This window comes from Myxocyprinus asiaticus, chromosome 49 (assembly GCF_019703515.2).
Source record: "Myxocyprinus asiaticus isolate MX2 ecotype Aquarium Trade chromosome 49, UBuf_Myxa_2, whole genome shotgun sequence".
Taxonomy (NCBI): Eukaryota; Metazoa; Chordata; class Actinopteri; order Cypriniformes; family Catostomidae; genus Myxocyprinus; species Myxocyprinus asiaticus.
Genome location: NC_059392.1, coordinates 11,888,422 through 11,902,447, shown reverse-complemented (window position 1 = coordinate 11,902,447; position 14,026 = coordinate 11,888,422). Strand labels below are relative to the sequence as shown.

Here is a 14,026-nt window from a genome sequence, read left to right as displayed (position 1 = left end):
TTGTGGAATTTGATAATTTTCACAGTGGTTGGGAAACACTGTATTAGAAAACTGAATACTGAGCTTCAGAAAAACGAAGTTACGAATTCTTTAGACAGCAGCGCCACCGTGTGGCCAGAACAGGGAAAGCAGCATGGAGTTCCAGTAAAAGACAAGTATTTGACAATTAGTTCCACATAATTATAAGGAAATGAGTGATGCATCTAATAATCTTATCAAATATTTTGTTCGTTGTCATTAAAACCCCATAGGTCAAATTATGAAATTACTCTAGTGCATATTGTTTGGTTATATTTATAACCTTGTAATAACGCAGGGGAAATGTCTTGTATATTTTATAGCTTTTTGTTATTAACGTGTTTAAGGATGCTTGTGCGTTTTCTTGTTCTGTAATGTTCATGTCTCTTATTATTACCTCAGCAAATTGTTCTCAAACGTTCTTAGCCGTCCCCTCCCCCACCAAATGTAATAAAGAAAAACATGGCATGGAGTTTCTTGAGGACTGTGGATTATATCCAATGTGGCTTTTTATCGTTTTAAAACAGACTGGTTTACCGGGCCGTCGCCAATGCCCAATACACTGTGCTTGACAACACATTATTAACGCGATTTGTTATGCTCGGGAATATATTTGTTGCTTTCGTGACCTTCTGTTATCACAGTTGGGTAGAAATTAGACAAAGCGTTTACTCCTCAATATTTTGGCTTTTTGCAAGTCATGAAGTGGAATTTTCGCCGCGGAATGGATCGGATGGCGCCATGCGCTACTCTTCCACTTGTCGTGAAATGCCCACCTCTCACACAGCATTTGAATTCAAAATGCAATGCGCATTCGTTCTAACACCAGACTATTGAAGCGGGCAAATCAGACTATGAAGTTCAGGCGACGGTGGGTAGTCTTACAAGCACCAGAGGCCTATCAGGAAGGGTAGACCTCGGCGAAAGTTCGCTTTTTTTGAGCGCACTGTCACTTTTAAAGCTCGCAGTCACGCCTCTTTGCAAGCAACCCCGCCTACTTCTGGATGATCCACAGCGTTGATTGGACGCGGGCCGCGGTCGTCGAACGCCTTCTCGACTTGTCATTGGCCCGCCGCTGCCTTTCGCTTCAGGCTCTCGCGGGGCTGCTGTGCGAAGATGGCGGCCGAACTGGTAGAAGCAATGGTGAGTTGATTAGATTTTTCAAAATAGTGGAAGTGAAAAGAGAATACCAAACCCATTGAGTATACAAGCTGTGCTTTTAAAGACAACTTGAGCTTAATTTCACATTGTGTTATTTCATACTCTGATACGACCCGTGGCAGTCCCTAAAGTGTGTTGGCAATTTGTGTATATGTGTGTGTGAGTGAGAATGCTTATGTTTCAAAACCTCGTGTGCTGCCTACTTATACAACAATTTGGGCATCAAAGGCGCCTTCGAACGTTCGATTTGAATTTTCGGACGTTCTGTTGGAACGTTCGGAGCGCGCCTTTGATGCCCAAAAACTGTCCAGGCAGGCGACTCTAGGCTATGAGACGCAGCCAGTGTATATGTGCACGCCGGGTCAAGGGATATAGCAGACTAGCTTGTTAGCTATGAAAATGAATGATTAGCATGCACAATGTGGTCGCCAAAATAACAAAACGTTCTGCCGTCTCAAAAATACATATGATTTCTCCATGCACCATGTCTATTGTAAAAGCATGGTCATATTACTAGAGGTGAACTGACTATAAGTAAAGCACTACATAACAGTGTACTAGTGTGCAACCAGTTTGCAGTGGTGCATTTTAGTATATATATATATATATATATATATATATATATATATATATATATATATATATATGTGTGTGTATATATATATATATATATATATATGCGCCATTGATATATATGTGAGTCCCTTGACAGTATACATCATTTTGATTGTTGTCTTGTAGCCTGCATTGACCAACCATAGATATAGATATCGTTTGATCACTCAAGGAAAACGGATTGCTTAAGGGAACCTGTTTTGCAGAACTGATTTCTATGTAATGTTTACATGGAGAGAGTTAGCAGCTTGCATGGGCTGGGTCATGGTAAACTAGAAATTGAAGTCACTTAAAAGCTTGAACAGTTCTGCATTAAAAGTCACGTCATGTATTTCTGATTTATTTATTTTTTCAACTAGTATGTAGGGTACTCATTGCACATACATGCTGGTACTATAGGGCCAATCACTCTGGAACAACTGCAGAACACAAATGAAGATATTTAGAAGAATATCTCGGCTCTGTAGAACCACACAATGCAAGTGAAAGGGTTCCAAAACTCTGAAGCTCCATAAAGCACATAAAGACAGCATAAAAGTTATCCATAAGACTCTAGTGGTTTAATCCATGTCTTCTGAAGATATTTAATCGGTTTTGGGTGAGAACAGACCAAAATATAACTCCCTTTTCACTATAAATCTTGACATATGCAGACTCCTTGGTGATCATGATTTCAAGCTTGATCACACTTCCTATAGCGCCATCTAGCGTTCTGCTCATGCGTCAAATACTGGGGAGTGTAATCAAGCTTGAAATCTTAACCCTGCCTTGAGACTGCAATGACAAGATGTACAGTGAAAAAGAAGTTTTGGTCTGTTCTGACCCTGTTAGATCACTTCAGAAGACATTGATTCAACCAGTCTAATGGGTTACTTTTATGCTGCATTTATGTGCTTTTTGGAGGTTCAAAGTATTGGCCACCATTCATTTAAATAAAATGCACCAACAGAGCTGAGATATTCTTCAAAAAAATCTTCGTTTGTGTTCTGCAGAAGAAAGTAATTTATATACATCTGGGATGGCATGAGGGTGAGTAAATGATGAGAGAAATAAAATTTTTGGTCGAACTGTCTCTTTAAGGGCACAGTGGTGATAGCTCTTGATTTTGTAACATGTGGGAATTGAACCTGCGACCTTTTGGCTATAAGCCCACATCTTAATCACTTTGCCTCACCACCCCACTAAAAACTAAATTAAACTATGTGCTAAGTGAACAGGGCATGATGCCAAACCATAGTAAAGATTTTGCGCAAAGATTGAGCTATGGCTATCCTTGTTATTGTTTTGTTTATTGCTAGTTTCTCATTCTCTTTGCCTGTCTTTACAGAACATGGTGAAGAGTTTCCGGGTGTCTGACCTGCAGACGCTGCTGGCCTCCATGGGCCGCAGTAAAAGTGGGTTGAAGCAAGATTTAGTGGGACGAGCGCTTAGGCTTGTGCAAACTGAGTACAGTCCAGAGCTGCTGAAAAATGTCAGACAGCTCTATGAGACGCGCTTCCCAAAAGCATCAGCATGGCTGGCTGCCCGACGTCCCGATGCTGTACCCGTAACCTACCCTGCCCTCAACTCTTCACCCAGAGCAACAGCCCAGGGCACAGACTACCTCAACGGCATCCCCAAACCAACACCTTCTTCAGCCGAAGTCAAACTGGTCCCACTGCCGTTCTACCACAACCTAGAAACACTGCTGCCACCCACAGAACTAAGTGAGTCACTTTACAACAACATCATCATGAATAAATAATAGTCCAATTATAAAAGGTGTGTCTAGAAGACGTGGAAGAGAAAGTCTGTGAGCTAACTCGGGTTTTTTCGCTCTTTGCAGTCGCTCAGAACAGTGAAAAGCTGCAAGAGAGTCAACGTGTTTTCGAATTAACACCAAGCCAAGTGGAACAGATTCGGAATTCCAGGTGAGGAACATACGTGTAGTCTTCTTGCTAACTGGTAGTTTTTACTCTCAATACAGAAGAATAAAATGTCTTTAGATTTATGTCTTTAAAATAAGCTGTCAAAATTAACACGTCAATGCATGTGATTAATTAAAAAAGTTGAATGCGTACATTTTTCTTAATCGCAATTGATGCATTTACCGTTAATACAGCATAAACACTGGTTGGAAGGGTGGAACCTTTGCAATGTGTCGATGTGTCCGCCCGGAGTCATTACACACCACAAACACACAGCATTGATTCAGTTTCAGTGATAAAGTGATGGGAAAGGAGCTCTTAACATTGTACAAAACAAGCCTAGATGGAACTTGTGACAGAAATAAAGTATTTTAAGGTGCATTTTAATTACCACAGAAGCACGCCAATTCTTAACTATCACCAAAACGCAAAATGAGACGTGCAAGAGCTTTTCATGTGGAGTTCAAAGCTCCGCTTGATGCTGGCACTGATGCCCTGAACGTGGCATCACGATTGCTGTAACAAAGTGGAGAGCCACAGTCTGCCTGGCTGATTAATATTGTGGAGGATGAGAGTTTAAGAGATTTAATGCCTATTGCAATGAATATGCAATCTATGGGGAGACTAGTTCTTTTAATTAGTCAAACTCCTTAGACTTTGGGAAATGTTTAATGTTACTTGAATAAGTGCTATTTTAGTGCATTTCTATCTTTATATTGTGCAAGGCTTTGTTTGGAAAATGTTAATAAAGCATTGTTGTTACATATTGGTTTGTTTCCTAAGATGGAAATAAATGCATTTTGACAGAAAAAGACGTATATTTAGTGTCAAATTTCAGCACTTTCAAAATCTGTGATTAAACGCTATTAACTACTAAAAATTATATGATTAATCCCAATTAAAAAAATTTAATCAGACTGACAGCACTACTTTAAATGCTTTGCATGCTCCGTGTGAAAAGGAGATGAATTAATAAACATGCTGTCCTAAAATAAAAATCAGAATTGAAGTACTATACTTTAGCATGTTGATATGGGCTGTTGATTTAATTTGTTAATTTAGTGTGATTAATTCTATTTAAAATGCAATTAATCATGCCCCAGACCATATGTAATTTCTGTAATAAGGAATATTAAATTAGACTAACAATTAAAATAACAAAGATGGAATTAACCAATAATGGGGCTATGTTCAATGATATGGAAATAAAATAAACAATTTTGACTTTTAAACCTTTTTTTACATTCTCTAAACGCTTTACTTGTCTGATGCCACAATATATGTAGGCTATATGATAATATTTTTGAAATATGTTATTATTGTACTATTAAAAATGCAAAGCCATTTTCTGAAAATATTGATATGTGATTATTAACAATTAATTTGATTAAGCAGCACATCATGTAATTGATTAAAAATTGTAATCAATTGATAGCCCTGACAATATTGCTTTAAAAATACTGATTGTTATTGGTGAGTACCAGAAAGGAAGAATCAATACTTGTACTTTGCCTTAAAAAATGGTTTAACCTATATGTATCTCTGTATTTATTAATTGCATTTATTTTTGTGCCTGTTCATGCACAGTGAACTTCGCCCAGGGATGAAATCTGTTCAGGTTGTTCTCAGGTACTTTGGATTATCACTCTGATAAATCATGTTTATAAAGCATCAGGTTCTTTTCAAAGGTGTCAGAGTTTAAGCTCTTTTCTGTGTAATGATGTTTCTTCCCTTTTTCGTCTCATAGAATTTGCTACACAGACTCTATCGGTGTTCAAGAGGACCAGTATCCTCCCAATATTGCTGTGAAAGTGAATCAGTCCTACTGTCATGTGCCGGTATGTGTTGAAAATTTGATTAACACTTTAACCACGGATTGGCAGGCCGGTGACGATTTTTAATCTTTTTTTATATTATTAACTATATTCTAGACCAATGCAAAATATGTATCGTTTGAAAGCTTAGAAGCTCTACTTTACAATGCATTTAGGCACTATGAACAAAAATGAACAAGTGCTTTGAAATTTGCAGACAAATCAGAAGTGTTCTGTTTTGATAATTTATTAAAAAATTTGCACTGTACATGTAATTGTAATCAGTAAAAACATCAAACTCAACAAATAGCCATGTGTCATATGTTATTGGAAAAATCTGAAAGAGTAGAATACAACCAGCCTATTTGTTTTACTCACAGACAAAATATAGCAGGTAATAGACAAGTATGTCTTTGTCATTTATGTTTCATGTGAACAGATGTTGCTTATATGCTGTGTTTTTGCTTATAACTTCACAAAAATAAAAATAACATAAAATGTCACATACCATTACTTAAAGAAGATGTGTGAACATAAAAAGATTCAACAACTAAGACATAAACTGAACAAGTTTCACAGACATGTGACTAACAGAAATGGAATAATGTGTCCCTGAACAAAGGGGGGGTCAAAATCAAAAGTAACAGTCAGTATCTGGTGTGCGCACCAGCCATCTCCTCCTCGTGGACTGCACCAGATTTGCAAGTTCTTGCTGTGAGATGTTACCCCACTCATCCACCAAGGCACTTGCAAGTTCCCGGACATTTCTGGGGGGAATGGCCCTAACCCTCACCTTCCGATCCAGATGTGCTCAATGGGATTGAGATCCGGGCTCTTCGCTGGCCATGGCAGAACACTGACATTCCTGTCTTGCAGGAAATCATGCACAGAACGAGCAGTATGGCTGGTGGCATTGTCATGCTGGAGGGTCATGTCAGGATGAGCCTGCACGAAGGGTACCACATGAGGGAGGAGGATGTCTTCCATGTAACGCACAGCGTTGAGATTGCCCGCAATGACAACAAACTCAGTCCGATGATGCTGTGACACATCGCCCCAGACCATGACGGACCCTCCACCTCCAAATCGACCCCACATCACAGTACAGGCCTCGGTGTAACGCTCATTCCTTCGACGATAAACGCGAGTCCGACCATCACCCCTGGTGAGACAAAACCATGACTCCTCAGTGAAGAGCACTTATTGCCAGTCCTGTCTGGTCCAGCGAAGGTGGGTTTGAGCCCATAGGTGATGTTGTTTCCGGTGATGTCTGGTAAGGACCTGCCTTACAACAGGCCTACAAGCCCTCAGTCCAGCCTCTCTCAGCCTATTGCAGACAGTCTGAGCACTGATGGAGGGATTGTGCATTCCTGGTGTAACTCGGGCAGTTGTTGTTGTTGCCATCCTGTACCTGTCCCGCAGGTGTGATATTCGGATGTACCGATCCTGTGCAGGTGTTATTACACGTGGTCTGCTGCTGCGAGGACGATCAGCTGTTCTTTATTGGCACGTTCACACAGATGAGCAGGGACCCTGGGCATCTTTCTTTTGCTGTTTTTCAGAGTCAGTAGAAAGGTCTTTTTTTTTGTATTATTTTTTTCCTTTTCTCCCTAATTTGGAATGCCCAATTCCTAATGTGCTTTTAAGTCCTCATGGTCGCGTAGTGATTTGCCTCAATCCAGGTGGCGGAGAACGAATCCCAGTTGCCTCCGCGTCTGAGACCGTCAACCTGCGCATCTTATCACGTGGCTTGTTGAGCGCGTTGCCACGGAGACATAGCACGTGTGGAGGCTTCGCCATCCACCGCGGCATCCATGCTCAACTCACCACACGCCCCACCGAGAAAGAAACCACATTATAGCGACCAAGAGGAGGTTACCCCATGTGACTCTACCCTCCCTAGTAACCGGGCCAATTTGGTTGCTTAGGAGACCTGGCTGGAGTCACTCAGCACGCCCTGGGATTCGAACTAGCGAGCTCCACTGTGGTCTTTTACCACTGAGCTACCCAGCCCCCCCCCCCCCAGAAAGGTCTCTAGTGTCCTAAGATTTTATAACTGTGACCTTAATTGTCTACCGGCTGTAAGCTGTTAGTGTCTTAATGTCCGTTCCACAGGTGCATGTTCATTAACTGTTTATGGTTCATTGAACAAGCATGGGAAATATTATTTAAACCCTTTACAATAAAGATCTGTAAAGTTATTTGGATTTTTACAAAATTCTTTAAAATACAGTGTCCTGAAAAAGGGACATTTCTTTTTTTTTTTTGCTGAGTTTATACCGTCAAATCAGAAAAAAAATTGTGATTTTTCTGCAGTTTCTTAGGCTGAGAGTGTCAGTGTTTAGCAATTTATATAATTAAAACATTTTTAAAAGTTTTTTTTTTTTTTTTTTTTTTACAATGATACCAAGCCTTCAATTTTGGGTATGCCACTGAAACAGGAAATCTTTAACACTCTCTGAGCTTAAAGGGTTAAGCTGAAAGAAGAGGGAGTTTGGTGGTTTCATGATCACCTGTAAATCTAAACCACTTTATAGAAACAAGTTTATTCTTTCAACTTTTAATTTTTTCATGTCACATTTGTGTATATTGTGTTAAGTAGTCTTTCTTCTCTACAGTGTTGTTGGAAATTACACTTTGTTTGTTCAATGTCTTTCTGTTCAGGGTTACTACCCCTCCAACAAACCAGGTGTTGAGCCACGTCGGCCCTGTCGACCTGTCAACATAACGCCCTGGTTACACCTCTCCTCTGTCACTAACAGAGTCACTATCACATGGGGCAACTTTGGAAAGGTATACCAGTTCACTAAGGTTTCAGATGCACTATTGCTCAGTAGACCAAGCTGTTTTACTTTTAATAAGTCAAAGCCATATCCATATTTGTGAATGATGAAAAATACTAGATAGAGTTGGAATTAATGTGTCATTGGAATAAATGTGTTCTTACTAACTACTGTGTTTTTAATGCAGAGGTACTCTGTTGCGGTGTACCTGGTGAGGGTGTTCACATCTGGAGAGCTCTTCAACCAGCTGAAGCACTGTTCAGTTGAGAGTCCTGAGCGTTGTCGTGAACGTAGTACGTTTTTTAACTTTATATTTGTTTTTTTTAGCAGACACTTTCATCCAAAGCAACTAAGAATGTATTCAGTAAAAGTATATAGGACACCAGGTTGGATCTTTGAGTCAACAAAGAGTCATTATGTCTGCATTTATGCTCAACATCAGTATTTTGTTAAAGAAAATGTGTTTGTTTGTACACAGTTCAGGACAAGCTGCGCTTTGATCCTGAGAGTGAGATTGCCACTACAGGACTGCGAGTGTCCCTCATTTGCCCTGTAGGTGTCATGTTTGCCTCTTTTATTGGACTTTTAAAAGTTTAACTGCTCTGTAACAAATGGAGCAACATCAGTAAATCTAAGTCTCTCTCTCTCTCTCTCTCTCTCTCTCTCTCTCTCTCTCTCTCTCTCTCTCTCTCTCAAATCCAGCTGGTGAAGATGAGGCTGGGAGTGCCGTGTCGGGTCCTCACGTGTGCCCACCTACAATGTTTTGATGCGGTCTTCTTCCTGCAAATGAATGAAAAGAAACCTACATGGACCTGCCCTGTATGCGACAAACCTGCTCCCTTTGAGCTTCTTACTATTGATGGGTAAGCACACTTATGAGTGATACTAATGATTTTTCAATGGATCTGACGATGATGCTCAAAAAAACATGACATGTCTTTGTCCAGGTTGTTATCCGAGATCCTTAAAGAGACGCCAGAGGATGTAGAGGAGATTGAATATTTAACTGACGGCTCATGGAGGCCAATCAGAGATGAAAAAGAGAAAGAAAGAGAGCGAGAAAACAGCTGCACACCCGACTATCCAGTGTTGGATATATGTAAGAAGACATGTACTTTTAAAGGAGTGTTCCAGGTTCAATACAACATAAAGGCCCCATGAAATCAAAATGAAAATTTTGCTGGTTTTAGTCCATATCTACAGGCTTTAAGGTTGTCTTTATGCTAGTGTACTTCTAAACATTGACAAAATTTGTTTTCAGAAGTTATAAGCATTTATAATCAGCTGTCTCTCTCTTCCGGCTAAAACGATGCTGCAACACCCATGACATCACATAGATGTTCAGAAACCTTGTCCAATCAAATGCTTTCTAGAACTAAAACAGACCTCCCCCTACATTTGTTCAGCGCTCCTGGCTTTGTTCTAACTAGCACTGATAATGCCTTCGCAGGGCACTTAGAAGGGAACGCACTCCATGCTGTAGGGTTTTTCCAAACAGATATTCCATTAAGAGTGACTGACCGTTATCACCTTTCAGCCATTTGAAGCTCTCACAGTGGAGGGTAATTGTCTTCCAAGGGAATAGGGCATAGGGATGATCACTTGTGAATGGGACGCGCCAACACGGGAGCTGGATGCGAGTGAAGATGCTGGAGTTAATTATATTTTATCACCGTTTAGTTCTAAAAGTCAGTGGAAAAGCTGGCCAGTATTGAAATCGCTTCTCAAGTTTCCACTGTAAGCGGGTCTGACATTAGCAGCATGGTGGAAAGAATTGTGTGGGTGTCTGTAAATTAAAGCATATTGGCTATTTTTTTAAATGGGTCAAATTGTTCGACATGCCCCCCACTTTCTGTTTTAGTAGGAAATATGTCAAAACACCAAATCGCGCTCATCAAAGCATACAAAAAAATAAAAATGAACAAGGTATGTATGATTAAATATAATTTTTTTCATGAACTCATTTAATGAAAAACTGTTAGTGGAAAACATGTCTTGAGTATTTAAAAGTTGAAGATACCCTGTTTTGCTAATAAGCAGTGTTACTAGTTCTAGGTCTTAAATAGGTCTTAAATTAACATTTTAAAAACTGTGCAGCAATCCTGGATTGAGTTGTAAAACTCTTGAAACTTGTCCAAGGTGTTCCTGAGGTGAACGGCCACTCCCCAGCACACAGTGGCTCAAACCAGACCGTGAAGTCTGGATCGGGTGGCTCGTCGGCAGGAACCGGCGGAACCAGCAGCGGGTCAGGAGGTGCGGCAGTGGTGGACCTGACTCTGGATGACTCATCAGACGAGGAAGCGGGGAGAGGGGCCGAGGACAGTGAGGACACAGACGACAGCCAGGACAGCCCAACCCCAAAGAGGGGAAGATACGATTATGACAAAGACTTGGTCACTGCGTACTGAGACTGGACAGGACACTTAGACTTGTTTGGGGTGGGGGTGGGGGGGGGGGGGGTAGATGGGATCTGAGCCTTGGATTTTCAAGAAATGTGTCCCCATGTCTTCTCCTGAAAGCATACACATTCATGCACGCACACTAACATGCACACACATGCACTGCTGACCTCTGGAGCACTGGGGCATCCTCTTGACACCCATGGAATATCCATAGATGCCCTGTAAAGCCATTCCCTGTCATTCACTACATCTTAATAATGAATTCTCCCTTTAAAGACCATGTAAAATGAATACCATCTTCAATTCTCATTCTCTCATCTTCTATTTCCACTCTACTTTGTGTTTGGAGGAAATCACTTGGCTTTTACAATGTTATGCATTTAAGCTCTTACCATTTTTTTATTTTATAAGGAGCTGTCCCAGACTCTCTTTCAGGTTTCGCAGAATATTGTAGAATCAAAGCAGAAATGGCATACAAGTCAAGCCATACATTTTTTTTTTTTTAAATGTTCATTCCGACAACAGAGATGATACGACCACCCACAATTCTGTAAAAAAAAAAGTGTTTTCTGTTAGTCCTCAGATCTCATCATAAGTTTATATTAGATTTCATTGTGATTTGGTGACATACTGAAGAATTTCCATCTCCTCGTGTCCCTTTTTTTTTTAATTTGTCCACAGAAGTTGACAAGCTACCTCAGTCTAAAAGCAGACTTCACCAGAGGATTATTGAAAGGGGGATGAATTCTTAAGCATGATTTTTGGGTTTTTTTTCTCCATTACCCTTTTTTTTTCTTTTCTTTTTTTTTTTTTTAATGCAGCAACACTGGAGAGGATCAAGCATTGCTCATTACTTTGCGGTTGCCCCATTATGCATCATATTAAAAACAATTCTGTCTCGAGCAATGTGTTTCCAGTCAAGTCTGTGACAACAGCGGTCAACAGCGACACCTAGTGGCGTACTATGCATTGCGGTTTGAGCCCGAGGCCTTGGCTGAATGTGGTGCACTTGTCACAAATCAATCCTCACAACTGAGACCTTCAGAGGGAATGACGTTTTGACAGTGATGGTCCTTTTGTGCAAGTAAATATTGTACGATAGATGATGTAATGATGATAATGTATTATTTCTGATGATTTATTAGAATATTGAAGGTCTCATGTCAATGTCATTTTATTCCTTTCAGTTTTTATTGCTCAGTAAAGGCTGCTAAAGTATCACAGAAGTCACAGCATGACTGGTTAATATTAGGTTTATTTAGCATGGGAGCTGCTGTTGGCATAATACCAGAATTTTTTATTTTTTATTTTACATTTCCTTTAACTCAGAAACCGAAGTAAATTGCAGTCTTTTCAGTTCACTTGGTTTTGCTGTTTGACTTGTTTCTTTTAAGACTAATGGCTGATTTGCATAATGTCTTGTGGACTTTGGTGTTCATGACAAGTATAATTCTTAAAGATGTTCATTTGTTGTCAGAATGAGTATTTATTGGTTTAACAGTTTTGCATCTTTATTTGAATAGCGTTTGGTATTATTTGTGCATTGAGGCATTTGGCAGCAATTTCACACTTTTCAAAGGTTCTTTTCTAGATGCCGATATAGTTTGGTTTGAGGCTGGTTTCTGTCAGTGGAGTTTTTATTATGTTTATGACAGTAGATGAGCTGTGTCCTCGCAGCCTTCTGTTGTTAAAGCACATTCAGCCATTTGCGACAGTCCGAACACAAGGGGCTTAGGCAATTAAGCAATTAGACTTGACCTAAACCTAAAAAAAAAAAAAACTTGCGCTTAAAAACCAAACACAAATGGCACATCCAGGTGGCTCATCTGTTGCGGAGGACTCTGGGATTACGGGTTGGTAATACTTCACATCATCTTCTCAGTCAGGTGATGCTCAAATCAGGATCAACCAGAGCAGTGCATACAATATTACATTTACCATCAGGTTGGAGATAAAGAAATCTTGACTGCTCAGATTTGAAAATTTAGAGGTGTTTTGTTTTGAGAGCATGCAAAACGAGTGTATTGTTGAATAGCAAAAGTACTTTTCTCCCAAGGTTTCAGATAAAACCACTGCACTAAGCTCACATCTAGTGGCAATTTTGTTTAATAGGTTTTTTCCCCCAACTAATCCTGAATTCTGACTTGAAAACTCAGTACTGTACCCTGTCTTCACTTGGGAATGTCTCATTGCCATGAACGAGGTCTAATTGCTTGTAATTAGGTTTGTCTGTGAGTCGGCATGGTCTTCCACTTTCTCTTCATGATGCACCCAACTTTTGTATCTTTATTTTTTAGAGTGATCTGTGCTAAAGTTGACAGTTTCATATAATAAGGCCCAAATGTAGTGTGTTCCTCTAAATTTGACCACACTTTCACATTTAAGGATAGGAATCTTTTAAATAGACTTCCATCTTTAGATACATCCGTATATTAGAAAAATGTGGATAAAATGTAAAATTGCTTACAATTAAAAGATGAAAGTATGGTTACTGACAACAACATTTATTTCCAGCTCTGAGGTGAGGATTTAAATGGCCTCTGTGTAGCCAGGTGAGGTTGAAGTGTAATGGATTTTTTGATGTAAAGCAATTCTTTGGGAATGGAGGCGTACCCTCTTGTTACAGTGCTTAAGACAGCATGGGCAGTGGCTTGCAGTTTTTGATGTAAATGTTTTGTTTGTGTCTTTTATATGTTCATATTAAAAGCCAATAAAATGAATAATATTTTATCAAGTTTTGAATGGCCTCCAGTTGCTCCAATGGGTGGGCACAAACATATTGTTATTGGCTATTTCAAGCCCTCCTTAAGAGAAATGTAAATTCCTTGAAGTGGGCTTTTTCAGTAGGAGCGAGTCCATTGTCCCTGTCTGAAATGATTTCAAAAACTGTAAAAACTCTTAACACCTGTCAGTTATGTGTGCAATTAAACTGATTTAAAAGAAATACAGTTGTCTCTCCAGTGATTTTAAATACTGGGTTTAGCTCGTTTGATTATTTAAAGAACAGTCTCAGATTTATATTTCAGTGTCCAGAAACATATAGTAAAAAATAAAATGGTTTCTGCCAAAATGCTGTAGTTACTTTAGTTAGTGTTACTACAACACAACTGGAAACTTGGCATCATTTCAACAAAAAAATTAAAATTACATAACCCTAACAAAAAAGGACTGTGGAGGTACCATCCCAGATAGCACACGTACATCTTCGAGATGTCTGTTTAGATCTAGTAAGCGTCTGGTAAACATTTTAAAAACATCAGATTAACAAACATTCTAAATCATAAATGTCTGAAAGACATCTGCTGAATGTCTTATTGACATCCGAG

At 39.6% G+C, this 14,026-nt stretch overlaps 1 protein-coding gene across 3 annotated transcripts; it reads left to right on the top strand.

Annotated features, from left to right (window-relative positions):
* The first annotated feature begins 1,097 nt into the window (after nt 1-1,097).
* On the top strand, nt 1,098-13,644 carry LOC127438337 (E3 SUMO-protein ligase PIAS4-A-like). Of its 3 annotated transcripts, XM_051693863.1 has the most exons (12): nt 1,098-1,161; nt 3,122-3,500; nt 3,620-3,704; nt 5,289-5,330; nt 5,449-5,539; nt 8,180-8,308; nt 8,486-8,591; nt 8,777-8,850; nt 9,001-9,161; nt 9,246-9,397; nt 10,160-10,224; nt 10,438-10,599. In XM_051693863.1, the coding sequence occupies exons 1-12, from the start codon at nt 1,135-1,137 to the stop codon at nt 10,450-10,452; spliced, it is 1,326 nt and encodes a 441-aa protein (XP_051549823.1). In that variant the 5' UTR covers nt 1,098-1,134; the 3' UTR covers nt 10,453-10,599. The 3 variants fall into 3 exon arrangements, with proteins under 3 accessions (XP_051549823.1, XP_051549821.1, XP_051549822.1); XM_051693861.1 differs by lacking the exon at nt 10,160-10,224 and having other exon boundaries at nt 10,438-13,644; XM_051693862.1 differs by having other exon boundaries at nt 10,160-10,578.
* The last annotated feature ends 382 nt before the right edge of the window (nt 13,645-14,026 follow it).

Coding starts and splice junctions, on each gene's coding strand:
- LOC127438337 (XM_051693861.1), top strand. CDS start 1,135: ATGGCGGCCGAACTGGTAGAAGCAATG. Junction 3,705..5,288: donor GAACAGATTCGGAATTCCAG/GTGAGGAACATA, acceptor GTTCATGCACAG/TGAACTTCGCCCAGGGATGA. Junction 5,331..5,448: donor TCTGTTCAGGTTGTTCTCAG/GTACTTTGGATT, acceptor TTCGTCTCATAG/AATTTGCTACACAGACTCTA.